This window comes from Mugil cephalus, chromosome 1 (genome assembly GCF_022458985.1).
Source record: "Mugil cephalus isolate CIBA_MC_2020 chromosome 1, CIBA_Mcephalus_1.1, whole genome shotgun sequence".
NCBI classification, from domain to species: Eukaryota; Metazoa; Chordata; class Actinopteri; order Mugiliformes; family Mugilidae; genus Mugil; species Mugil cephalus.
In genome coordinates this window covers 12,097,870-12,123,951 of record NC_061770.1, presented here as the reverse complement: position 1 = coordinate 12,123,951, position 26,082 = coordinate 12,097,870, and the positions used below count along the sequence as shown (strand labels likewise).

The following is a 26,082-nucleotide window of genomic DNA, read 5'->3' as shown; positions in this document are numbered from 1 at the left end:
AAAGCTACAAACATAAGCCAAATAAAAATAATGAAATACACTCACTTGCTAGTTTATTGGGTACATTAGTGAAAACAATTCACATTAATTCATATAATCATATTATTAACATTCCTGCACTAAATCTCAGCTTCATTTTGGAGACTCCGGTTTGTATTATGGTAAATGATCTTGCTTTTTTTATAGCGCTTTTCTGCCTACTCAAGGGCACTCAAAGCGCTTTTACAGTCAGAGACACACCCACCCACTCACTCACACAAGCACACACACATTTACACACCAGTGTGAGCTGCACTGGGAGCGACTGGGGGTTCAGTGTCTTGCTCAAGTATGCTTCGGCATATGGCCTGCTGAGCCACAGCTGCACCCACAGCATGTGTTTCTATTATTTTGACAACCCCATTTTAGTCATTGGCCTAAACTAAATGACAGAAATTCAATCTGGTTTAACAGCTCCACAAACTACATCAACTAAAACGACCATATAGTTGAATTATCACCCTGTTTACACTGTTTCAACATGAGCTGAACATTGTAACAGCAACGACGCTAAGATTTTAGATCACTGTCATGAAGACTGGCTAAACATGTGGAGAATACATCACACGTCCTGTTTAATTTATGGGTCTGGAGGGAGTTCTTTTGGAATAATCTGATATGTTTTTTTATTTAATCCAAAGTCAACAGTAAACAACTGAACAAAAATATGCCCTGTTGGAGAGGATGTGGAGTACTGGATGCAAATCACTCGCATGTGTTTTGGAAATGTGTTAAAATCATTTTGGAAAATGTTATACAATTCGCTACTGACAATACTCGCTTATAAAATCCACATGTGTTGTACAGTACTACATCTGCGACAAAGCCCACGGGAACACTGACAGATTCCCTCGTGTTTGTATTTGTTGTATTGTATTTATGTTGTTTTTGCACTTATTTAGAAGAAAATATGGCAAAGTGATAAAGATGTCCTGTATTCAACTAGAATAATCAGGAGGAAAAAAACTGCTTAAAGTGTTAAAACAGACGTGTCATCTTAAAGAAAATGTCATGTTGTGGCATTAGCTTTGCTTCATTTTGTTTGTTTTCGCATTTTCATCCTGATCGTATTCTGCATAGCACCTTTAATGTCAGCCTGAGGAGAGAGCTGCTGACCATCTACTACCGCTGCTCCATTGAAAGTGTGCTGACCCAATGCATCACTGTGTGGTTTGCTTCGCGAGCTGCACCATGGCAAACAAGTCGGCGCTGCCTAAAAGATTATTGGCCATCCTCTCCCTATCCTGAAGCACCTCTACAGCACCCGCTGTCTCAGAAGGGCACGCAGCATCTCGCAGAGCACACACACCCAGGACACCAGGTGTTAAAGCTGCTGCCCTCTGGCAGGAGATAGGGGGAACTGAAGTCACATACAAGCAGACTCAGGAACAGTTTTTACAATAGAGCCATCCCCATGCAAAATGATCATCTACTGAAATAACTATGTGCAATAACACAAATAAATACATGTGAATACAGGTGCAATAGCCCACATCCTAATATACTATGTATCAGGGGCAATCAGAACTTTAGGGTTGCTTTAATGTGAAACTACTCTGTCACAAAGCTGACATTTGGTATATATATAAAAAAATGAAAAAATAAATTGCATTTAAATTAACAAACTTAAAGATATGAAGTTCAATAATGATCAACATCATATCTATCCATTGTCTCTGCTTTTGGACTGAACAGACCCTATATATAAACCACACATTTTCTACTATTGTGCTGATTTTTTGTTATTATAGACAAAGCTCTTTAAAAAAATCAATTCTTATTTTTGGGGCTGCTTGAGCACCCTTAAAATGGACTAGTTACTAGCATACTAAGTTATATTATTATTCTTTTTTTAGACACAAGTTCACACTCTGGTCAAGGTCCGGACTTTTGTCCCAGTTGCTTAGAGCCCGCTAACCTCTGCTCGGGGTGTGAGTCTCAGTCTTGGCCTTGGCTGTAATGGGCGGGTCGGTGTCTCCCCTCGGTCGGGCCAATAAAATCAGAGTGGCCGTCTGCTGTGGCTTACATAACCGGACTGCAGTCAGCGCAGCTTCGCCTTCCACTCAGCGGGTGTACCTCTTCACAATGGCAGCTCCGAAGAAAGTCTGCATCGTGGGCTCTGGAAACTGGCAAGTGGACACGTTCACGGGGTTAACTTTTATGTGCAGGCTGCTTGTTATTAGCAGCTATTAGCGGCTAATATTAGCCACGCTAGCATCAGCCGGTAACCAGGCAGCTAGCGTTAACTAGCAACGGTGCCTAGTAACGAGAGGGAAGTTTGACCTGCTACACCTGATCCTGGCAGCTACGGTCCGATTCTTTAGCGGCAGCAACACAACACACGGCCCGACCTTAGCCCCGATTAGAGACACATGCAAAGACACTGGATGAATGCACAGAGGACTGACCAATAACCGGGGGGGTTTGCGCTCTTGTAAATATAGCCACAATATAACAACCCCACGTTAGCTCGCTCTTATTAGCAGCGCTTCAACCAGACCTCCGTTCCAAAGTCCGGTGGATTAAACTTATCGTGTGGACTTTGGGAAAGCAAAGGGATAAAACATAATTTCCAGCCGAAAATCATTTTTAAAAAAATTGTCTTGTAAATTCGGCGTATAGTTTTCAGTTTTTCAACTAAAAATAATATATATGTGTGTGTGTGTGTGTGCACCTTTTTGTCCAATTGAAGCGATTTTCGTGGGGAAAACTAAAAACTAAAATTTTATGCATTCGCACAAAATGTCTCGAAATAATGTGCAAACTTGCTGGTGATTAAATCTGACCTAAAATCTCCAGTATTCTCTACGGATTCTCTAGAGCCTCATATCAGCTTCTCTTCCTGGAGGAACATCCTGCTCAGTCAATCATCAAATAGGATCCACGAACAATAGTGATCACCTCGGGCAAAATCACAAAGATGTTGGGTTAAAAGATGGTTTCTCACTTTGTTCCTTGTAGGTTACCATTCATTATTTCTCATGTAAATTAAACCCTAACATTACATTTTTTTTTTAAATAATACAGGGGCTCTGCTATTGCCAAGATCGTGGGTGCCAATGCTGCTCAGAATTCAAAATTTGACAGCACCGTAAAGATGTGGGTGTTTGAGGAGATGGTGAACGGACGCAAGCTCACTGAAATAATCAACACTGACCATGAAAATGTGAAGTATCTTCCCGGACACAAGCTGCCAGCTAATGTGGTAAGGAGCGTTTAGTTTTGTAACATTTCAGTGCATGTTGGTTCCAATGTTTTTGTCTCCTTGAGGCGTTTTCTGCTACATTTTCCTTTTCAGTCTGCAATAACTTAACTGAATGCAGCAGGTTGTTACACCGGCTCCTGCGTGTGTTGCCTTGGGCTTGAAAGTATGTTCTTTCTCGTAAAACTTGGTTCCTCTCCCCTGCTCTCCACTCCCAGGTGGCGGTGCCGGATCTGGTGGAGGCGTCCAGCGATGCGGATATTTTAGTGTTTGTGATTCCACACCAGTTTATCGGGAGAGCGTGTGACACCATTAAGGGCAAAATAAAGAGCGACGCACTGGGAATGTCTCTTATCAAGGTTCGACTCTGCTCTCTGTCATAATTACATAAGAGTTATCCACCTGGTGTCTAAGGGCAGCTGTTGTTGTGCAGTGTGATCTTTGACCCACTTCTTCAGCTCGGTGTGTGTTTGCGTTAATGTATGACTCGTGTGTGTGTGTGTGGTCATATCTCCAGGGGGTTGACGAGGGGCCAGATGGACTCAAACTCATCTCCGATGTGATCCAGGAGAAGCTCGGTATCACCATGAGTGTGCTGATGGGCGCCAACATTGCAAATGAGGTTGCTGATGAGAAGTTTTGTGAGACCACAATCGGTCAGTGTTGTTGCATTTTTACAGTTTGATAAAGAACTAAACATCCAAAAAAGCAGGTTTTAACCTCAAAGTGGGAAGCGCATTTGTTTCAGTTCAGGCTTTCCTCATCGTCAGCGACTGGCTCGAAGTTAAATCCTCTGGATTAACATTTCTTCATACCTTTGCATGCTTTGTGGGATTTAGTTGCAGCACAATGTAAACACTTTTGAGTGGATAAATATTTGGTGGATCAGGTTTGACGGATCCAACAAGCGTTGAAGTGTGTTTAACAAGATGTCTCCTCTGCTTCCAGGCTGTAAGAATAAAAACCACGGAGCTCTGCTGAAGGAACTCATGCAGACTGACAACTTCAGGGTCACTGTAGTGGAGGAGTACGATGTGGTGGAAATATGTGGAGCCCTGAAGGTGAGCTCTCAGTACCGAGGTCCCAAAACAGTGAAACAATTTAAGTTCAGTAGTTGCAGAAAGAGACATCATTTTAAGTCAGATAAAAGTTGTGCATGTTGTTAAATTCCTTAGTTACTGACCTTTCACTTCATTTATCATGGTAAAGCTTCGTCATCACATGATGCACATCGTGCTGCCTTAAGAAAGCTGACAAATCACAAAGTAGTGCAGAAGTGGAAGCTGCTTAGTCAGAAATCATATATATTTTTTTTTTTTCAAAGTTGCACATTCAGCTGTTTCCTGTCAGTGTAAAATCAATAGCTTCAGATGTTGGAGTGTTAATCAAAGAAAACGAGCAGTGTGAAGACATCATGTTAGTGAATTTATCATAATTGAATCAAAAATAATGGTTAGTTGTATCTTATCAAACAGGGAAAACCATGTGAGTGAACTCAGTTCTTAAACGGTTTCATTCTCTGTAGATATTTCACTAATGTGGCTCAGCTGCTACAATAACTCGATGGCTCAGTGTGATAAAAGATTTTCTTTCAATACACAAACTAATCTACAACAGCAGAACACGAAAGGTGGATAAATGAGGGAGAAATCTGTTTTCATTTCAAATGCAGGCTTGTTATGATCTTTAAATTTCGTTTCCTTTCTCCAGAACATCGTTGCTGTCGGTGCAGGTTTCTGTGACGGTCTGGGCTTTGGGGACAACACCAAGGCGGCAGTGATCAGGCTGGGCCTGATGGAGATGATCGCCTTCGCCCGCATTTTCTGCACCGCCGGGCCCGTGTCCTCTGCAACCTTCCTGGAGAGCTGCGGCGTGGCCGACCTCATCACCACCTGCTACGGTGGACGCAACCGCAAAGTGGCTGAAGCTTTTGTGAAGACGGGGAAGGTGAGAACTTGCATATAGTTTGCATGTTGTTTAATTCCTGACACAAGTGTTCCCTCATATATTTAGATTTTATATCTATAGAGAAACTGATAACGAACGTTTACTACACATTTAAAGTACTGACTGTGGAAAACTTTTACATCAGAGCATTATCTGGTCTTTTAGGTCTAAAACCAAGATTGAAAACAATCTCACTTAGCTTGCTGTATGTCATATCACGTTATATAATTAAGGTGAATTAGTTTCAAGCACAGTCAACACGGATGGTGTAATTAAAGTTTTAGAAACCTAAAGGGACAGTCCAGATATAGATATGTGTCATCATTCTCAGACTGGTTGTAGTACAAGGAGAAATGTAAAGAAACATTTTACAAGATATTACTAAAGGTGTGTCTGCATGTTCCTAGTGTAATTAGAGGACAGAAAAAGTGTCTCCCTCTCCTTCAATTTACGAATCTTCCTCGCGCCATGTTTCTCCTCTTTCTTAGTCCATCGAGGAACTGGAGAAAGAGATGCTAAATGGTCAGAAGCTGCAGGGACCCGCCACAGCAGCTGAGGTCTACCTCATACTGAAGCACAAAAACCTGATCGACAAGTAAGTCGAGCGCACACACACACACACACACACACACACACACACACACACACACACACACACACACACACACACACACACACACACACACACACACACACACACACACACACTCAGATCACGGTTTACACTGACGCCACCTTGAGACTACATCCTTTGAGCATTAACGCCGCCTCCTTCCCACAGGTTCCCACTGTTCAATGCAGTGTATCAGATCTGCTTCCAGGGCCACCCAGTCACCGAGTTCATAAGCTGTTTGCAGAACCACCCAGAGCACATGTAGGGAGGGGAGGGGGGTTGACAGAGTGCCTGCTTAATGGAGAACATGACCACATTTCTGCCACTTGTCAGAAATGGATGGAGGATGACGAGTCACTCCACAGCTGTCATGCGACTAAACGGCTCCGACCTGTGAATCCATTTACACTTTGTCCTTAACGTTCGGTTTCTGACATGTATATTTTTTAAGTGCTTTCTTTAATTTACGGCGTGTACTAAAAAACTTGAAGAGAACTGCTGGGAGTTTTTTCTCCCCCCGTGTGATGATCCGATTGCTCTTTTCGCTTCGGATTTTTAGAAATCAAAATGCAACGCGTCAGTTTTTGAATTGCGACACTAATAGACAGATATCCTGACTAACACAGCTCGGTTTGCACTTGAGAAAATGTGACATGAACTGCCAGTCGTACAATGTTTAGACGGTCCTGAATAATGCCCCCAGATTGCCACGGGGCCGAGCACTCAGGGCAGAGAGCTTCTGTAGGGACTGATCCAACTCTAACACTGATGTTGCCGTCCAGTGAACGCCTGTTCATCGCAAATCATTTACTTGTAGATGTGATACCTCACCTCGTCATGTCTTTGTATGCTTTAAGTGTCTTACATAATTCACTGACATTTCTCGTCTTGTACTGTATATCAACTGTCAATGGCATAGCAACTGTTTTTAACATAAAAAAATAATGTGCCTTAAGATGCACGGTTGCTATGTTTTGGCCTGTTTTTTTTTTTTCTTCCCCTTTTGTAAACCCAATGCTTTAAAAAAGGATTTAAATTTAAACCGATACCATTACATCTCACATTGTGGCTATATGGCAGGTTTGTACCTATGTGACAGAGATTTGGGGGAAGTGAGGAGTCGCAAAACACGTCTAGCACAAAAAGTTTTTTTTTTCATGACGCTGCAGATCCTTAACTTGAGGAAAAGGCCGTTTTTCAGTGTCTACTTTCTGTAAACATTTAAAATGAACTCATTTGACCTGCTAGAAGTTGTTTTGTGGGACTGAATCTCTGGAACAGAGGAGGTGGAGAGTGAAGTTGACCCATGTAGTCACACTTCAGGTAAATTATGAGAGGTTTAAATAAACTGGAACGATCCTTTTAACTAAACATCCATCCACTATTTGTTGTTGTGATACCGTCTGATTCAGTTTTCATTCAGTTACATGTAATATGTGTTGGAAATGATCCAAACATTTGCCTGAATAAATTAATTCTGGTGTCAAATCATGGCTGGAATTATTGTTCACTCTGTGAATCACTCTTAAACTACGCAGCAGAGCAGAGATTTCAGTTTTTAAACCGTAAATTTACATTTAGAAAACTTTTATGAAGTTTCTTCAGTATTTTCTGAATTCAGGACATTTTAATGCTGCACTGATTTATGGCTGGTGACATGTTGGGCTGATAAAAATAAAAACCCACTGAGGAGCCACTAACTGGCAACAGCACCACAAAGAACGAAATGAATTAACAGAGAAGCAACTAGTTTATTACAAGCAGTGGAAACGTAGCTAGCTTTACACAAGTTTGCAGTGTACAAAACGCCCTTACAGACATTCGCCCCGACACACTGACACAGCAGCTCTCCTGATGTTTGGAACTGAAACAAAGTCAGAAACTTAAATAAATCTGGAAAATGTAAACAAAGGGAACGTAGCTGAGAGGGAGGCTGCTAAACAAGATGGCGAGCTCTTTTTTTTTTTTTTTTTTTTTTGTCCAGAAGGACCCTTAAAACTACTGTAGTATGAATGCTTTGAAGAAAAGCTGCCTGCATCGCATTTGCAAACGGCTTAATTATCTTAAACAACGAAGACGTCGTTGGTCCCAGGCAGAGGAGGCGGAAAGTGAACACACAAGTCGTAAAAAGAAACGATGCACTCGAAGCATAACGGTGTAACAATCATTATTGTTTTAAGAGAGACAGCTGGTGAACAATCATTCTCGTCTCTGCTGGGTTCAGTTGCCACCTTTGGTTTTGCATTGTGCGACTCAGTGGAGTCTGTTTTGTTACTCCGCTCTGTTTTTGATGCTCATTTTTATCATCATCCTGACAGATTAACACCTAACCAATTTTTCTTCACAAAACTTGACCTGTTCATTCTGCTTTTTTTTTTTTTTTTTTTTTTTTTTTTTTTTAGCTTTTTGACGGACTTGGTCCCAGCTTTAAATTAAGACTTAATTAAAAATCAGTCGTGAATGTACAGAAAAAAGAAAAATCACCTTCACAACTGGCATGATGCTCTTTTGAATGTTCGATGAACAGGCGGACAGGAATAATTTCTATACCTGAGAATGATTTTTTACACAGCTTTTCGTTTGCTGCTCAATGGATCCACATGGTGGAAACAGCTCCTTCTTTTAAAGACACTCCCGCTCAGCAACACGGTGGCTCACTTACCCTGCCGCACCCCTCCTACTATCCTATCGCTACTCCCCCCTCATCACACCACAACTCAAAGTCTGTGAGGGTTGACCCATTTGTAAGTGCCTTCGTAGCGGAATCCAACTCTCTTTGCAAGGTCGTCGGCTTCCGTGGGGCCACGGCTAAGAAAGAAAGAGACACAATCAATGCCTGGTATGAAATTTCACATTGTTGACGGCGGTGTGAGCGTGTCCTACCTCCCGTATTTGTAAAGAATAGGCTGCGGCTTCTCTTTGTCTATGTAATGAAGAAGAGGGGTGAAGATCCTCCAGGCTTCCCTCAGTTCGTCACTGCAGACGCGAACAACCCAACACGCAGAAGTAATGTCGGGTTAGATATAAATGATTCAAGTATTTTTAGTCTGTGATATGCTGCAGCAGAGAAAATATGTACTGTGGCGCCATCTAGCGGCGCTCTCGCGACATGACAATTCAACACACACCATCATGAGACAACAGGTGGGAAACAAAGACAGACCTGCGCACAAAGTGCATCTGACTCCCACAGAACACGTCCAGGATGAGGCGTTCGTAAGCGTCTGGAAGCTTCACATCCTGAAAACGACGAGTTTAAAGTGTGAAAAACAACATAAAAACAGCAAAATGAATATATTAAAACGAGTCACTTGGAGTTATCTTTGTGATTTCCTGACATTTTTTAAGCAAAAACAATGAATCTTTAGTTGCAGCTGTGGATAAGTTTCCGCAATTTTTGTTTCTTTTTTGTGAATCAACCATGAAAACTACAAATCGATCCACTTGAACCTGCCTTGTATCTGCTCTTGTACGTGAGGTCCAGCTCAGTTTCTTCAGGGCTGAAGTAAACGCCAGGCTTCTTGCTCATCATCTTGGCGTAGACGGCCTCGTTGGGCTGCACGCGCACCACCAGCTCATTCCTGCGACACTGGTTTCCGAAAATGTCTCCGGGGACGTCGGTGAACTGCAGTCGCACCTCAGCTTTCCTCTCGTTTAGTGCCTTTCCGCAGCGAAGGATGAAAGGAACGCCTGACGGGGGAACAATTTCATGTAACGTCCATTTCAGACACATGACGCAAGAGGACAGGAAAAGTGAACATTTTGAATTTTGAAAAGAATGAAGTGTCTCTACCATCCCAGCGTTCATTGTGCACGTAGAGGACGGCGGTGGCGAAGGTGGCCTGAGTCGACCCTTTAGGTACCGTGGGATCGTCAAGGTAACCCAATTTAGCATCCCCCTCACCCTCTGGATCCCCCTCATACTGACCCAGCACCACATCCGACATGGATATTGGAGCGATACATTTCAGCACCTTCACCTAAGGAGGGAACATTCGGTAAGAGGGCAGACACGCTTCACATAAACGCTAACAGAGTAATCGGTGCGTCTGGTTTCCAGCGGATGATTTTGTACCTTTTCATCTCGGACATCATCAGAGCTGGTGGAGGCTGGTTTCTCCATGGCAACCAGGCTGAGCATCTGGAGCAAGTGGTTCTGCATGACATCTCTGGACGTGGACAGGAAACAGGTGGTTACACAAACGACAAGAGAGGAGTCTGGGATGAATGTGATCGTGTTAAAATGCAATTGGTGTTCTCTCCAAATCTTTAATTCTAAATGTCTGCACTGAGCTTATAATGATGAATTACTGATGATGCTAAAGTGAATTATACATAAGCAGCTTGTAAATATATAGTCGGCAGTTTATATCTCATTACAGGCGCATTTGTTTCTTACCAATTATATAGTATTATCATCTGTTTATACACCAACCTCCACTTACAGGTGACTTTATTATTATTATTATATTAGGTTAGGGAGCAAAGTTAACGGTTTGTGTTTTATTCTCACCGAATGATTCCAAAATCATCAAAGTAGCCTCCTCGTCCCTGCGTCCCAAACGGTTCTTTAAAGGTCAGAACGACACAGGCCACGCTGTCCCTGTTCCAGATCGGCCCGAAGATTCGGTTCCCAAACCTGCATCAACAAACATCACAATTTTTCCCTGCTCAGAAGCACAAACACACACACACATACACAGCAGCAGCAGCAGCAGCAGCAGCAGCAGCTGTTCATGACAACCTGCAGAAACATTTATCTTCAGGTTTGTCTCTGGTTAGAAGACAGTCTCTATTTATATGGCATCATAAAAGCTTTTCTAAACCACAGCTGAGAGTGAAGTGTTGAATAATTAACAGCTGATTGTTGTTTTAACGGGAAATGAAGAAGAAAATGCTCTTGTTACTCAGCAGTGAGTGAAAATGAAAACCCCAACGATGCCAATATTGAGTTTTAGTCTGACCTGAGCAAAGTAGAAAAGCAACCTTATGTGAAGACGTGTTTCCTACCTGAGCACCATGAGGTTCTGCACCATTTCTTTTCCCAGGTAGTGATCAATACGATAGATCTGTTCTTCGGTGAAGAGCGAGGAGAGGTGAGTGGACAGCTCCTCAGAGCTCTGAAGGTCATGTCCAAACGGCTTCTCCACAATCACCCTGTTCCAGCCTCTGAACAACACAAAGAAGAAAATGAACAGACTGAGCTCTACCTGCTTTGTCTGGCCGCGCTGTCACGTTTCCTCATTAACACCACACTGAGTTTTGAATCGGTTTCTACCAGCTGTAGATACTTTGGATTTACCCGACTCAAAAAAATAAGTAAATAAATAAATAAATAGAACTAACAACTCTCACGTGTTTTCCTCTACCTGCTGGTCAATATTAACATGCGTCTCCAAACGCTTCCTCAGATCCCATCTCAGTTTCGCGCTCTGTGTGAAAATAAACCCCGACATCATCTGTAGCCCAGAAGAATATTTTAACATCCATTGTCTCTAATGGGATCTCTGCTCCAGAACCAAGAACAGCTCTGTTTTATGTGTGTGTGTGTCATCACTTGGCACATACGCCAGCTTATTATTTATTGATCTCCACCCAGACCGTAGTGAATGGATGAGGCAAAACGCCGCTTACGTAGGAGCACTTCTGTTGAGTGCAGGCCAGGCGTGTCAAACTCATTTTAGTTCAGGGGCCACATTTAGCCAAATTTGATCTCAATGGGGCCGGACCAGTAACACAATAGTTTATTAACTGGTAAATAACGACAACTCCAAATGTTTCCCTTTGCTTTAGTGCAAAAAAGTACAGCTACATGTAATGAACAACCGTGAATTTCTTAAGAAGTGCAAGGTGCAAGTGTAATTTCTTATTTTATCAAATATTTTCAGTGTAATTTTTGCAAATTTATCCCACGGGCCAGATTAGACCCTCTGGCGGGCCAGTTTTGGCCCCCGGGCCTTATGCTTGACACCTCTGGTGTAGGCACTCTTTAATGCAAAACAGGAATCATTTAGAACGTTTACATGCTCAGTTTAATCGAGCTATGCTCTAAATTTGACTTTCTGAATGGGGTCATTGTCTCAGTTCACATGCAACGGAGAAAAGCAAATAATTGACAGGAACACTTCCTCCTGCTCCACACTAGGGGGCGATATGAGTCTTTTCAGCTGGTTAATACGGCCCCCTTTCCATTGACCTATTACCTCATATAACAAACAACTGGAGTCGTTTATTCAGCCACCATTTCTCAATTACTGGATTGATCAATTATATGGTCTATAAAGTTTCAGAAAATAGTGAAACAACTTCCCACAAAACAAAGCAGAGTCTTCAAATACCTTGTTTTGTCTGTCTGACAGTCTGATACCCAGAGATACTCGTTTAAAGTTCTAGATTACAAAAACAAGCAACGAACACGTGAACCTGAGATCACAGTTCCCCTATTTTTTTTTTTTTACTTAAAGGAAACACTTTCCACATCTTTGGTTCCTACCATCAAAGTCACCAGAGGAAAAAAAAAAACATCTATCGTCCCACTTTACTAAAAGAATTTCCGTATTTGCTTAAAATACAGAGCAATTCATCTCTGGATGTTTGGGAAAAGCTACTGCCCACTCAGACTGACATACAGTTGTAAATCCAGTCACACCAGGAAACACTGAGACAAAGCTTGTCAAATAAATCGTTAGAGAGACAAGTGTGTACTGACTTTGCGCTCATGCAGTGATGCTTGATGTTCTTGGTAACATCGTGGTAGACGGTGGGTGGCAAGGCCAGGTAGAAGAGACGGTTTGCCTCTTGTCCCCCGGGAAGAGACAGGATGTGTGTGTGGAGTTTGGAGAAGGACGCCTCGTCAGCGTATTTCCCACTGATGTACGTGTTCCTGCTGAAGAAGGCCGACAGCCGCTCCGCTTCCGTATCGGTCACCTGCAGAAAAATGTACTTGAGGTCTTATAAACATGTACAATGAAATTCCATCCTCATAAAATATCACATCAGGGACAACATTTATTGTAATGGTAATTTTACCCATTATGCATTTTAACTCACTTCCCAGTTCATCAGGTACGTTAGTGTTATGGAACAGACAAGCACTGAATCTTATCCTCATGATGTTTGTATTGTACCAACACATTTCTATTATTATGAGACTAGACTGAGTAACAGACATGCTTTAGTGTTTAATTCAACCCACTTGAATGAATTAAATAAAAACAAATACCGAACATCATGGGGTATTTAGTGCAGGCCTGTGCAAAAAATATATTTGTTTTCCCCCCCTAATGATTTGGCTAGTGAGTGTATATATTGTACATTGTAGTACTCGTTTGCCCTTTTTAGTTTTCCCCAAATGTCTAGTGGATGTGTTTTTACTGTTGGCGTTATCTGCTATAAATGTAACAACCTTCCATCAGTTAACAACAAACTTCTCAGAGGTCGGGTCCTACCTTCAGGTACGGCATGCAAGCGGTCCGGATGGCATCAACTGTCAGGTCAGAGCGAGCGAAGCCCACGAAATAGGTCTGCTCAGGGAGGAGGCCGTCTCTGAACAACCACCTGGGAGAGAACAGAGGAGCATCAGAGGAGTGTCCTGCATCGACTTCTCCTACATTACATCACGGATGTAAAAGCCTTTCACTGAGGTTCACTCACCACAGAGTTGGATAGATTTTTTTCTTGGCCAGATCCCCCTACGGGTGCAAACACATAATCAGACATATAACTCAACCTTCACAATACATGTCGTCTCCTACGCACACAATCCTTAAGTGTTTATATTTTAGAGTCACTGCGCAGTTTATTCAGCCAACGACCTCCATCTTATCATTTTCCACTACCCCATCACACGGTGTTGCTTTCAGCAGTTAACATTGTTATGGCTTGCTTCAGAGTTGCACACCCTCAGTAATCTCACTGGAATCAGGGCCAACCACCAACAGACAAAAGACGGCCAGGCCGGGACGAACCTGTCGCGTCCTGACTAACCTGTGGCTTAACTCTCCGACCCAGGAACAACTGTCCTATTGTCTGTAATCACTATGAGGCTCCCGGAAATCAGGGATAACCTAATTCACTGGCACATGCATGAATTGTGTCACATACCAGAACATCAATAAAAACTTAACTAAAAAGTAATTCCCTTAGGAGTTTACTCCTGACCTAAATCACAATCTGCTCGCCTCCATTTAAATATTCAGCTGGGAGTTCCTCAACTTGTAACCCTGATATCTTGTTTAAGGTTGTGTGTTTAAAATCATAAAGTTTCCTTTCAGTCAAGAAGATAAAAAAAATGCTTAGTCACACCTCTCATATCATCATGACTGGATTAAGTACTGTATTAGTGGTGCTAAGTAAATCTTAGTTTAGCGGAGGTGTGTGTGAACTGTAAACTACTTGGAGCGTGTGTTTGTCATATACAGTCACACCACTTGACAAGCACACAGTGAGGCCGCGCACAAACCAGCCCTTCACTGGATCGGCCTGCATAGCACACTGAAAGAAAAACGCTGACACCCAGTGACGCTGCAAAAATCAGAGACAGCGCCGCTCGCTTCTACAAAGAGCAATCGGTGCCAAGGACTGACTGCAGTCGGCCTAGTTCAGGATTTACTACACGTGATATCAATGATAATAGATGTAGTGTCTTTAAAGCAAATAAAATAAAAAAAGAAATAAGAGAAAACTCTTCAGTTGAAGAATAATTTGGGTGTTGCTAGTCATTTTTAATGAAAGAATAGAAGGCGAAAGAGACGTGTCTGGACAGACTAAAGCTGTAGCTGTGCCAATCAGGAAGACGAAGTGAAATCTTGTGTAATAAAGGAAGAAGGAAACAAATGTAGAAATTTGAGTTCCCGGACACTTCAACAGTGAAAGGTAATTTTACTTCCAGCATTTAACTGTGTGCATCAAAAATCTTTTTATAATAACGAGTACCATTGATAAGCACCACACTACGCTAGCACTTTTTTTTTTTTTTTTTTTTTAATTATGCTGCAAAATGGAAATATAAAAATAAGCAACGACTGTCTTTGAACGAGTCCCTTTCAAAGCAGATTAAGTGGAGCTTGTTTGCAGAAGCCTGGTGAAATCAGTTTCAACATTTGCTTCATCACACGGTGTGCAATTATTGCACTACTTCTGAACATTTCAACATGGCCAAAGGCTCTTACCTAAGAGGGCTCCAGTGTAATTGTGCCAATAATGGAGGTGGGGGGCAAGGAGAAGTGTTACAGGTCCTGATCCTAAAAATGTAATGGGATTTTTCTAATCTCTAATCTCCTAATTTATACAAAGACTTATTGCAGTCTCACCGAAGCTCCCATGATGATGAAGATGTGAACGTCGGACTGATGGAACTCTTCATCTTCATGCAGCTCTTTCCTCAGCTCCCCGAACACCTCAGAGCGAGACAGGGGGATCTTGCTCATTTTTTCTACAAAGACGAAAACCAGAAAATCCAGTCATAAAAAAAATTTACCGCCGCCTTTACTGTTGCACCTGAAACAAATCATCAGAAAGACAAACACACACTGTACCTAACAGGAGTTTGCCTCGAGGACTGAGTGACAACGAGTATCGAAAAGACACCCAGCATCAGGCTGGTGGACAAACTATCCTACACACGACAACGAATAACACAAGAAAACTGTGTGCTGTAAGGTTTACTACAAGTCATGGTCAGTATAGCACAAATGTTTGAAGCACTAAAAGCAAAGTGAAGACGGTTTTTATTGAAATAATCCCAGGGGTATCGTATTAACTTCACACAAAGTGGAGTAAACCTTTAAAACAGCACCAGGTTTTCGGGGTTTTTGAACAGTAGTTCATTCCAAGCCTCTTGGAGAACTTGCCACAGTTGTTTTTTTGGATTTGAGAAAGTTTGGTCTCCGCAAGTATTCTCACACTGAGGTTTGGATGTTGATATTAGGTCTCTGTGGGCGCCGTACCGTCTGTACTCTTTGTTCTGCTTGTAGCTGAAGAGGGTTCGTTATGACCGGATGTTTGGGGTAGTTCTGCAGAAGAAATTTAGCACCGATCAGATGCCTCTCAGATGGCATTGCATGATGGATAATAGAGGTCTCGTTTGCATTTGCGACATTTGCACTGTGCATGAATCAGTTTTAGCAGCAGAGTGGACTGTTTGTTTAAGCTCACCACTCATTTGAAGGGTTTTCCCCTTTTCAAATATTTCATACGCTCAACACACCAAAAAGGCTTTCAACATTAATGAACAAATTGTGTGCAACAAAGGAAACTCTTACTCTTCCTTCTCTAGGGCCGCCCTCGTGATAGCTGGTTTCAACTTACCGTTTCATGTAATTTTAGCAAAAATCTTCAGATTTTACTTTTTCTAAAATTCATTACTAATATTCATTACTTAATTACTAATATTTCTCTTAACCAAACATTTTCTGCGATAATATGGATTACCAGAGTAGTTGAGAAGCTTTATAACAAATAAAATCTGCAAGACACCAGGGATTGTCTCTATTTCATTAATAGACATTTGAATACATCACCTTGAGCTTTGGGAGACAGACATGGACATTTTGCAGCATTTTAAAGTTTGAGCAGTTAAAACAAATATATGTTTAATCAATAATACGACAATTATTAGTTGCATGACGAACATGGATGCCAACGAAATCATGATATAAGATCTAATATTAAACACGTCAAGTTAAAGTAGCATTGCCTGAAGAATGTTTTGCAGTGATGCAAGGTGTATGTGATTTATAAAAGGAAACAAAACTACTGGCACTTCTCCTTTACTTCCTCCACTGTTTATGTTTCAGAGGTGGCTCAAGGAGGAAGCCCAATCAGGAAGTACTTGTTTGTCCGGTAATTTCATCACTGACTTCTTTATTCTGCAGCATGGATTCATGTGTACTGATAAGACTGCTGTGCATCCCGGTAAAACTGCGGGATTACTATACTCGGTTATAAGAAGAAGAAACAAATGCCAGCCCTGACATAAACAACGCTGCACGTGGATTTCTGTCAGACGGAAATAGCCTAAAGTACACAACAAACTATAATGATATTAGTGAAATCCTCCGTCCACTCCCGTATTTAGAGGGCTAAATCTTACTGCACGGCGCCTTCATAAAGCTGGATGAGTTGGGCCAACATGTCAAGCTAACACGGGCTGACATCTCGCTGCTCAAGAGTGGTTGTTTCCCCAACAACTAGCGACTAATAACCGGGGTGTAAGAGCTCAGATCACACAGCAATTTAACCGAGCCACTAAGCTTTTACCCTGGCGTTGTCAACAACTTTACAAGAAACAGACCTAAAAAATAAAAAAAACGTAGCAAACAGCAACTTAGCTCTGGCCTAGCTAACGCCACCCGTTGCTAATGACGACAAGCGTGTAAAAGTTACACTGCTTCTACTCACGTTAAGAAGACGGTAACCTGGCAGTTAAACCCTGAGCAAACCCGACGACGAGCACACAGCCTTTATGCAAACTCACAGCCGCGGCAACCGAGCCCTGTGGTGGCGGTGGTGCGCATTTGTACGTCCTGCCTACTTCCCTGTTGAGGTGACAAAGCAGAATTGAGAGATTTTATTGGTTTGGGAGAAACTCACCAGCGCTCGCTCCAGATCCCATCACTGCCGACTGCAGTGACGTAACGGACTCCGCGGGGGGGCGTGGCTTAACTGTACGTTACACTCGCCCCGCCCTCCCCGGAGGCACACACATTCCTATTTCCATGACTTCTAAGGACCTTACGTAAACTTTGATCACAGTAGCTTAGTTGCACATAAAATAAACACTCTTAAGAACCACAAGTAGAAAGAAAGATAAAATAAATAAGATTAAAATTAAATATAAGCAATATCTAGTAAAATAAAATTTGAACATATTTGAAAAAATATGAACAAATGTGCAAGAAACAGGCATTGAACTGTGTCAGGTGTAAAGCATGACTCAACTGTTTACGTGGTACTTACTTACATACTATCTATGTAGTTGCGAAACTGTTTGGCAGCCTCTTTAGTCGGTCAGGTGTCAGTGTCAGGTGTCAGGTGCGATAGTGACCATTAACATTAATAACACGGAGTTGACTGTTGCAGAAAGATGAGCTGTTGTGAAGTTGAGTAGAGTAGGGTATGAATGAAGTCTTGTAGCGTTCACTGTGGGAGCGGAGCTGGATCAATCTGCTGGTGAATGTTTGGTGTAGTGGAGGTGGATTGTCCAATAGAGACTTGACGTTAATTTTCTAAATTGCAAATAATATAGAAAATACACTCCCAAATGGCAGGTGGAATACATGAAACAGGTTATTATTTCTTTATTTTTAAAGAAACTCTTTCAGTTAAATAGTTTTGCCTTTCTTTCAAAAACAAACACTTTATTACAGGATCAGTTCAGTGTTAGTTTCATTCATTTATGTAGTTGTTACCGTGCTGCTGTACTGACAATCATGCACATAATTTCGTTGCACAACCGACAATAACAATAAAGTGTCTTGTGTTCATACTGGCTGTAGAGCGATCACTTCTTTCGCGTGGGGACAAGATCTGCAGCCCTTCGCTTCGTGCAAAATGTTTGGCTGAAACTAATACGCGGCCTCAGCACAAATAATGAATTTATCGAAGCTGCAGGATATTTTCCAGACAGCTACACAACACCCTCTTTGTGTTTAGAAAAATAGCGTTTTGTTTTTGACCTTCAGTGAGATCGTGTGTGAACTGTACTTAGGGCTGTATTTCCATGACTAGTCCGTGATGAAGGCCCAACTTAGATCTGCTGTGGATGTGCAGGCGGACAAGGTCGCGATTCCTCCTGCTACTGCCAAACACTTTCCCGATGAAGGGTTCTTCAGATTGTTTGTCTGGAAATGAGAGCATCGCAAATGATAAAATATCCTCCCTCTGGTATCTCCAAAAGGGTTACATTAAGATTTTAAGTGCTCAGAAAGAGGTACCGTGAATCTCACAACATTATGTAAATGAGCAGGGAGAGTATCACATGAACTGCAAAGTTTCATATGAAACTCATGCTGTACCTCTGTGAAGATCCACACATGCTGTGGGGTTGGTTTTTTCTCTCGACACTGTTGAAGAGACACCAGAGCTCCTCCAGGGGTCGCAGCTAAACAAAACTCAATACCAGCGCTGGGCCGCAACTCTTGATGGGATGTATACTCGAAATACTAGGAATCACAAAACACAACATTTAATTGTTGTAAACGATGCCCAAACATGATCAATATATAGGCTGAGAAGGTGTTTTTCAACCATTATGCTTATTCATTCATCCATTCAGTCATTTGCTGTAGCCTCCAATTTATCGTGGGGCTAACACAGAGAGACAGCCAACCATTCACACTCACATCTACGGCCAATTCAGAATCACCAGTGAACCTAACATGCATGTCTTTGGACAGGGGGAGAGAACCCACGCAGACACAGGGAGAACATGCAAACCCCACACAGAAAGGCCCCGGTCTATTTGAACCCAGAACCTTCTTGCTGTGAGGCATCACCACCACACCACTGTGCTCATTATGCTTATGCGAGCTCTTAAAAATCAACCTTCACAATTTGCCGATTGAACAACAGATAAAGTACCTGTGCCTCCCGTTTGTTGTTGCATTGGACCTTTTTTACAGGCTGCCATTTCCTTTTTGTCTTCACCACATCCAAGTGACACTTCCAACCAGTGTTTTGCAACTGTAGAAAAAAAAAGTGCAGCTGACTTCAGGTGTCAATAGTCAGGGTATCTTACGTGAAATGCTGCGATGTGTGTTGAAAGCATAAAACCATCTCAACGCATGCAGGTTCATTCACACACACTGAGATTAGTTTAAAATGGTTAATTGAACATGTTAAATTAAGATGCTCATCTTTAACTTGTTTGGTAATGTAAGTATTTATGTAAACAAACAAAAATGTGAATAGTCTGGCTATCATATATTATTATTATATTATATTTTAAGCATTTAAAGATTTTAAAGAAAATATCATCATGCACTTTTTTAGGAATATAAAATGTAAAAAAATACTCAACTGGCTAAAAAATTAAATAAAAAAATCAAAAATTAAATACTGATAAAGAAGCTTACATGTCCATACATGACAGGCCTGATGTCAGGGACGAAGGCTTCTGGATAAATATTGTTCAGGTACCACGTGAAGTTCCTGCAGTTTAGTCTCTCCCTGAGTTCACGACGTTCAGCAACATCTCCAAACGAATTCTGAAAGGAAAAGACTTCACATCACACACATGACAAGTGACTGAAGTGTGTTCTAAAGATAGGTAGTGTCCATTTTTCACTAACCGCTTTAAAAATGTAACCAGCCTTTCTGTAAGCGCGATAGAAGATCCATTTGTAGTCGTCCATCCAGACTTCAGCCAGCCGCACCAAGTTGCGGGTGACTACGTTTGTGCCGTTGGGGAACCTGTGGGGGCTCTTCCTGCGGAAAATGTGTCCTACAACAGAACAAGGAATAATCTCCATCTGACCTCCACATTGCCAGACCTGCAGAAGAGAAGACACACAGCACAAGGTTAAACTTGTAAACACATGTGAGCATACTCTGTGTATTTTCCAGAACTTTAAATAAAAAACTCTTACCCTGAAGGACATTTCCAGATTCTCTCCTCCCCAGAACTCCATCTGATCGTCATAAGTTCCGATAAACTCAAAGTACGCCTTAGATATAGAGAACAGGCCACCAGCGAAGGTAGGAGTTCTACAGAATAACAAATCAATAAACCAAAGCAGAAGTACTTTGAATGGGAAGTTGAGAGTTAAATGAGAAAATGTGCAGCTGCAGCTTTGGTTTTTATCTATGCAACCGGAAAGCATTATTGTCACCGTTGCTGAAACCAGAAACATATTAAGCATTCTATCCTAAATGTACCAAATTAGAAAGAACATTTCTCAGAGACTAATATTTATGTGAGAATGGATGGAACTGTATCTACCTTATAGGATAAGTCTCACTTTCCCGCCGATTAATCTGTTCCTTGGGGACGATCTCCCATCCGAACCTGAGCCTCCAGTCAAAATTCCCTCGACTGTATTGAAGCCGTTTAGGGATTGGCTTATTGAAATGTAGGTTATCTTGGTCAATAGAGTTGATTTTTGGGCTCACCACAGCAGTGGGTTGTACCGCTATCCGAGCCAGAAGAGGCTCCAGCCATCCAGGGAAGCATTCACCTACACAACAACAGCAGCCTTTTCACTATTTACTTTTACAATATATCAACATTTCTGAAAAAAACAGTCTCCCAGGAAAAAAGCGCCGCCTTAATTATTTTTGATCAATAGACACGTTGCATTATGGGATACATACAGTGGGAATCCAGGAAGGTGAGGACCTCTCCACGCGCAGCCTGAGCTCCCAGCAGTCTGGCTGTGATCAAACCTTTCCTCTGCCTCTGACGCACAACACGCACGATATTCAGCTGTTGCACATATTCATCCAGGGGAGCCTTCAGTTTATCTGAAGAGAAGAAGAGGAGTCATTTATAAAGGTAAACATTAGTCTAAGATGTGACAAAATAATAATTTAAGCTATATTAAGTTATAATGGTTTGGCGGACACAATTTATCATTCAGTTAGAGATTCTGGTCACCTGCTGTCCAATATTCATTTTCTTTTAAATTAAATATTTGGCAAATACTGTATTTGGCTTTTTTAGCTGCACGCGCATGGAAATGAACCTCATGAGAGTATTATGACTGAACCAAAACAGTAAAACTGCAGACTGCACAGCCTCAGACATTAGCATGAAGTGAACAGAATGAACAGCAGCAGTGGAACAACCACTCACATGCTTAAATCATTTAGTAATGTTTGCATGCCGGACTTTTTACTTTGTGCTTTTATTTTGATAAAATACACCAATCAGCCACAACATTAAAACCACCAACCAGAGGAGTGAATAAACCTGGTGACGTTATTACGATTTAGTGTTCTCCTGCATGGGAAACCGGGCTCCTGGCATTTGTGTGGATGTTACTTTAATACATACCACCACCTGAACATTGTTGCAGAGCAAGTACACCTGACATCCTGGTGTCATTAGTTCACTAGGTAAGTGATGCACACACCATGTGATGCCATATGATGAAAAAGGAATGTGATACATAAGACTAGGTCACCTTCTATTGCTCCACAGTCTCATTCTGATGCCCATCAGGCACTTTAAGCTGTGGACAGGATACTACAGGGGTACCCTGAGTGCTCTGTGGCTACGTAACCTACAGAACAAACTGTGTCAGAACCAGCATGAACTTTTTCAGCAATTTAAGTTACAGTAGCTGTAATACAGTATGGCTGCCCATGACCCTCCGGTTCACCATCTTGGGCCACTATTGATAGGTCCTGTAGACCGGAAACACGCCAAAAGAGCTGCAGTTTTGGTCATTTAGCCAAAACTATTTAACCCTCGTCAAAGTTGCTCATCTTTCGTCCCTCTAGGACATCAACTATGAGGGCAACATGTTCACTTTCTGCCTAATATATCTCAATATGCACTCACCATCTGTGCTGGCGTCATCCACCAATATGATCTCTGTGAGCAGAACAGCCGGAGCTGTGTGTAAGACACTGTAGACTGTCCGGAGCAGAGTGGACCAGGCCTCGTTATGAAACACTATGATCACGCTGGTGGTAGGGAGGCCGGGACAACGCCAAAACTTCTGTCCCAAGCAGCTGTCCGAAGTGAAAATTAAACAAGACATACATTTCATCTTCAGCCTGCAGCATTAGTTGCATTAGTTGAAACTCTGATAAGGAGAAATTAGGTTATTCACTCTGGATGTCTTGTGTCTTCCCCCAGATCACGGTGCAGAGAGATACGGTCACTGGCAAACTGGTTGTACTGGTTGTTACGATATCCTTGTAAATATTCTTTATGTTCTTCACCAGTCATATGGTGTGACACAAACGGCTCTCCATTAGCGCCTTGTGCCTCGGGATCTTGCAGAGGCCTCGGAAGGTGAGGCTTGAGCTCCTGTTTGGTGTAAAATCCTGGTGGGCACTCGAGACCTGTGACATTTTGCAATTTGCCAGCATGCTCAAGGCTGGATCCTGTCCATCTCCCCATAATTCCCATAGTGTGGTCTGAAAACATGGCTGTGTTGTTGAGGTAGCAGTATATGATGAAAAATAAACACAGACAGCAGAATAATAACTTTACCCCAAGGGTGAGTTTAATGAAAAGTAGACGCATGATACGCACAGGGATGGACAGGCCAAAAGCAAAGCTGGGGGGGGGGAAAGAAATCCCACATGTCATTGCAGAAGACATTAAAAAAAAATCTTAACAAACTGAATCAATTGGATTTTTACTTTAGCTGCCACACACTGCTGTTCTATTTAACAGTTTCACTTCCCCATTTTTCTATAAATCTGTTGAAGAGAAAAGAAGTGTATGCGAAAACTATGTTATATGCTGATTTTAGTAAAGATAGGTCTTGTAAAAAGAACAGTGCATAATCTTAGATGTAAGAAAGACATTTCCTTCTTCAAGTCTTTATAGAAGATTATACTTGTATAATCGGAACTCATTTTAAAGTTATGTACGCAATTAAGTTTGTATATAAAAGTGCTGATAGTAGTTCAGTAAAAGACTTATGTTTTTAGGCTAAACAAGAAAGACAGCAAAACACAGCGATTTAAAATCATTTTCGAAACTCTATTAAATCACTACTTACTATTTTTTACAGAAGGACATGACGAAGATCCTCTTCTTGTGTTTCCCCTCTTCGTTCTCTCTAATTCAAACGACGACTGCTCAAACTGGTTTCATGCTTGGCAGGAAATTATACTCTAACCACAGGTGTAATAAGCCTGCCAGTCTACATGCCTCACTTATGAATCTTCTTATCATCCTGCCCAGTATCCGCTGTTATCTTCCTGTTTCCATTCACGCTTTGGCTATGATGCATATGACTGGTCAGGTGCTTTTCTTGTCTGTTTGTGTTTGTGGTTGAAATGAAACTAAAGTCACACTTCATTGTCCTACTCATGAAACGTGCTTTACTTTAAGCATTGACTACTGGCATTATGAATTGTCCACAGAAAACCGACTGTAAAAACAAAATAGGTTTTGTTTCCTGATGGCACATTTGAAACACATTGACATTAAGTTTCGACTTCTTGCCATTTTAGTACAGACTTGATAGCTTCATGTGATATCTGCTCTACAAAAAACAACCAATTGAGTCATTAACCATTAATAAAGCCATTAATTATGGTTTGTAAAATCGTCTAACACATATGTAAATGATTTTATAAATAGAGTAAAGTTATCAAACTGTGAGTAGCCCCTTTGAGGAAACAAGATGGCGTCTGATCAGAGCCCAACTCACAGAACTTTGCAGGGTGCCATGGAAACGCTTCGGTCCGATTTCTCTATTAATTTCCGCATCTCTTTTTTTTTTCTCCGAACTCAAACTCAAGTAGGTTTCATGTGTGACCAAACACACGTGAAATTAAGTCGAAAATAGATGAGAAAAAACAAAAAACATTTACACAGTTGTCAACGGAAGTCATGACTCTTGACGTTTTGTTCCTGTTTATTCTTCCTCGTTGACATTTCTGGTCTCACGAGGCACCGTCTGTGGGCGGGGCCTGTTGCCATAGTTACACGTCAACCAAAAGTTGTCATTGATTTAGAGGTTTGTTTTGTCCTTGTCGGTGTCCGGCGTTTCGGACTTAAATCGGGTTCAACAAATTGTGCTAGACCATGGCCTTCTTCGGTTTAACACACCTGGGTTATGAAAACCCCATAGGCGACAAAATGCTTGTAAATCTCAGGGGAGCGTCTCATTCTCACGGTAAGAGAAGCTGGGCTTTGCTTTTAGCTAACGCTAGTGATGGGTGGTCTAAAGATAAATGCAGATAAAGAGCAAACAGATATCAGGTCTGATGTAGCACTGGGTGGTCATTTTAAATTATACTACTATATATATAATATTTAACTATACTATATGATTAAGTATAGTTGAGAGTACAATATATTTTGCTGCTGCTATTATCATGAAACTCCTTGTATGTCGGTCCAAAACTAGATAGATTCAGTTTGCAATCAGACAAAGAAAAGTAGGAAATGCTTACTTTTACAGAGGGTACGTTTCACAATGTCGCTGTCTTTTGAATTGTTAATAGTTCTGATGAATAATTAGCACACTAGTTTTTTGAGCTCAGATCTGCAGTCCAGAAGAGACCTGCAGACCTGGTAAAGGTAAACGTTCATGGCCACATAACCTCACATCCTGCAATAAAGAGCAGCACTTTCAGTATCTAATAACTAACAATCAAGAAGCAAAACGAGTTAATAAAAGATGAGCCTGTAACTTTATCCTTATAACCTCTTACGTACATACAGTGTAATCCATTTTCTGCAGAATTTCACGTACTTGTCCAGTGTTATCACAAACATTTTGTCATTTTCATTCCAAAGCCGTACTAATGAATGATGATTTGTTCATGTTACAGTTACATATCTCTTTACAGATGGACACCCTCCATCTCTTCAAGAACATCAGGAACCCCTGAGATGTAAAGAGACATGCAAAGTTTACCACCAGCCGCTCCCTTACAGCACTGACATACACCATGGTAGTCATGCGCAATACAAAGAGATGGTCAGAAAGTTTCGGACCCCCAGATGTGAGTAGACACCAGATGTAAAGAACGGTGGACGAGGACCCGTGTCTGTGCTTGTAAGTCACTTTGAATTGAGCAGCTGTAACAAATTCCATGTTTTCCTCCAGCTCCTAACCAGCTGTACGTAACGCCTCTGACGGAAAGCCAGCAGTATGGATGGACGGTGTCCGAGAGTCATGAACCATGGACCCAAATCAAAAAGTTTCCCCGGAAGAACAGTGAGATGACCAAGTAAGTAACATTTTAAGGTGTAATGTTTATTTATTTTTTTCTTTATTAAGAACGTCTCTTTGAGTTTAATTCACCTGTTGCTTTTACAGGTTTGTCAAAGAAATGTCAATGTCAGACCGGGAGTTCAGCCTGTTTTGACAGCGTTCGTCATTGTGTCATTCACACTCATGCACACGATCCCTCATTCGCAAACACATGAATGTCTGAAATTAAACTGATAAAAGTTTCACTTTTCATCCTTTGACTTGTTGCTTCTTGGATGATAAATGATGCATCTGAATTTGAAGATTAATTAATGAATTAATCAACTTATTTGTCTTAAAGAGGCTTCTATAAACCTCTTCAGGACAATAATTTTAAATTGAAACATATTTTTAATTTACCAGTCACACATTTAGATCAGAATCCATCT

General features: G+C 41.5%; 4 protein-coding genes across 5 annotated transcripts; 2 read left to right on the top strand and 2 right to left on the bottom strand.

Moving 5' to 3' along the window:
- The first annotated feature begins 1,983 nt into the window (after positions 1 to 1,983).
- LOC124995475 (glycerol-3-phosphate dehydrogenase [NAD(+)], cytoplasmic) lies at positions 1,984 to 7,289 on the top strand. Its single transcript, XM_047567877.1, has 8 exons — positions 1,984 to 2,168; positions 3,067 to 3,244; positions 3,460 to 3,600; positions 3,759 to 3,897; positions 4,190 to 4,302; positions 4,952 to 5,188; positions 5,677 to 5,783; positions 5,970 to 7,289. Exons 1-8 carry the CDS (start codon positions 1,999 to 2,001, stop codon positions 6,064 to 6,066), a joined length of 1,182 nt encoding a protein of 393 aa, XP_047423833.1. The 5' UTR covers positions 1,984 to 1,998; the 3' UTR covers positions 6,067 to 7,289.
- A 243-nt stretch (positions 7,290 to 7,532) lies between these two features.
- On the bottom strand, positions 7,533 to 17,430 carry g6pd (glucose-6-phosphate dehydrogenase). Of its 2 annotated transcripts, XM_047567843.1 has the most exons (14): positions 17,394 to 17,430; positions 15,749 to 15,814; positions 15,113 to 15,234; positions 13,455 to 13,492; positions 13,250 to 13,358; positions 12,511 to 12,728; positions 10,812 to 10,970; positions 10,315 to 10,440; positions 9,877 to 9,970; positions 9,595 to 9,781; positions 9,256 to 9,491; positions 8,965 to 9,041; positions 8,685 to 8,777; positions 7,533 to 8,609 (listed from the first exon to the last, which is right to left on the bottom strand). In XM_047567843.1, the coding sequence occupies exons 1-14, from the start codon at positions 17,413 to 17,415 to the stop codon at positions 8,519 to 8,521; spliced, it is 1,638 nt and encodes a 545-aa protein (XP_047423799.1). In that variant the 5' UTR covers positions 17,416 to 17,430; the 3' UTR covers positions 7,533 to 8,518. The 2 variants fall into 2 exon arrangements, with proteins under 2 accessions (XP_047423799.1, XP_047423809.1); XM_047567853.1 differs by lacking the exon at positions 15,749 to 15,814.
- A 1,387-nt stretch (positions 17,431 to 18,817) lies between these two features.
- Positions 18,818 to 24,346, bottom strand: LOC124995466 (polypeptide N-acetylgalactosaminyltransferase 6-like). Its single transcript, XM_047567865.1, has 9 exons — positions 22,580 to 24,346; positions 22,306 to 22,478; positions 21,114 to 21,263; positions 20,743 to 20,977; positions 20,390 to 20,507; positions 20,093 to 20,293; positions 19,887 to 20,008; positions 19,383 to 19,484; positions 18,818 to 18,964 (listed from the first exon to the last, which is right to left on the bottom strand). Exons 1-8 carry the CDS (start codon positions 23,074 to 23,076, stop codon positions 19,445 to 19,447), a joined length of 1,536 nt encoding a protein of 511 aa, XP_047423821.1. The 5' UTR covers positions 23,077 to 24,346; the 3' UTR covers positions 18,818 to 18,964; positions 19,383 to 19,444.
- Positions 24,347 to 24,408: 62 nt separating this feature from the next.
- Positions 24,409 to 25,906, top strand: LOC125015116 (testis-expressed protein 49-like). The gene is made up of 4 exons (XM_047596783.1): positions 24,409 to 24,607; positions 25,287 to 25,442; positions 25,547 to 25,670; positions 25,760 to 25,906. The coding sequence occupies exons 1-4, from the start codon at positions 24,517 to 24,519 to the stop codon at positions 25,806 to 25,808; spliced, it is 420 nt and encodes a 139-aa protein (XP_047452739.1). The 5' UTR covers positions 24,409 to 24,516; the 3' UTR covers positions 25,809 to 25,906.
- The last annotated feature ends 176 nt before the right edge of the window (positions 25,907 to 26,082 follow it).

Bases quoted from the DNA above. Each gene is read 5' to 3' on its own strand.
- LOC125015116 (XM_047596783.1), top strand. From the start codon at position 24,517: ATGGCCTTCTTCGGTTTAACACACCTGGGTTATGAAAACCCCATAGGC. The intron at 24,608-25,286 runs GTAAGAGAAGCT...ATCTCTTTACAG, and splicing joins GGGAGCGTCTCATTCTCACG to ATGGACACCCTCCATCTCTT. The intron at 25,671-25,759 runs GTAAGTAACATT...TTGCTTTTACAG, and splicing joins AAGAACAGTGAGATGACCAA to GTTTGTCAAAGAAATGTCAA.
- LOC124995466 (XM_047567865.1), bottom strand. From the start codon at position 23,076: ATGTCTTCTGCAATGACATGTGGGATTTCTTTCCCCCCCCCCAGCTTT. The intron at 21,264-22,305 runs GTGAGTGCATAT...TCTTCTCTTCAG, and splicing joins GGATGACGCCAGCACAGATG to ATAAACTGAAGGCTCCCCTG. The intron at 20,508-20,742 runs GTAGATACAGTT...GTTATTCTGTAG, and splicing joins AGTGAGACTTATCCTATAAG to AACTCCTACCTTCGCTGGTG.
- g6pd (XM_047567843.1), bottom strand. From the start codon at position 17,415: ATGGGATCTGGAGCGAGCGCTG. The intron at 13,493-15,112 runs GTGAGACTGCAA...TTGCACCCGTAG, and splicing joins TCATCATCATGGGAGCTTCG to GGGGATCTGGCCAAGAAAAA. The intron at 9,971-10,314 runs GTGAGAATAAAA...GTCCACGTCCAG, and splicing joins GATGATTTTGGAATCATTCG to AGATGTCATGCAGAACCACT.
- LOC124995475 (XM_047567877.1), top strand. From the start codon at position 1,999: ATGGGCGGGTCGGTGTCTCCCCTCGGTCGGGCCAATAAAATCAGAGTG. The intron at 2,169-3,066 runs GCAAGTGGACAC...TAAATAATACAG, and splicing joins ATCGTGGGCTCTGGAAACTG to GGGCTCTGCTATTGCCAAGA. The intron at 3,601-3,758 runs GTTCGACTCTGC...TCATATCTCCAG, and splicing joins TGGGAATGTCTCTTATCAAG to GGGGTTGACGAGGGGCCAGA.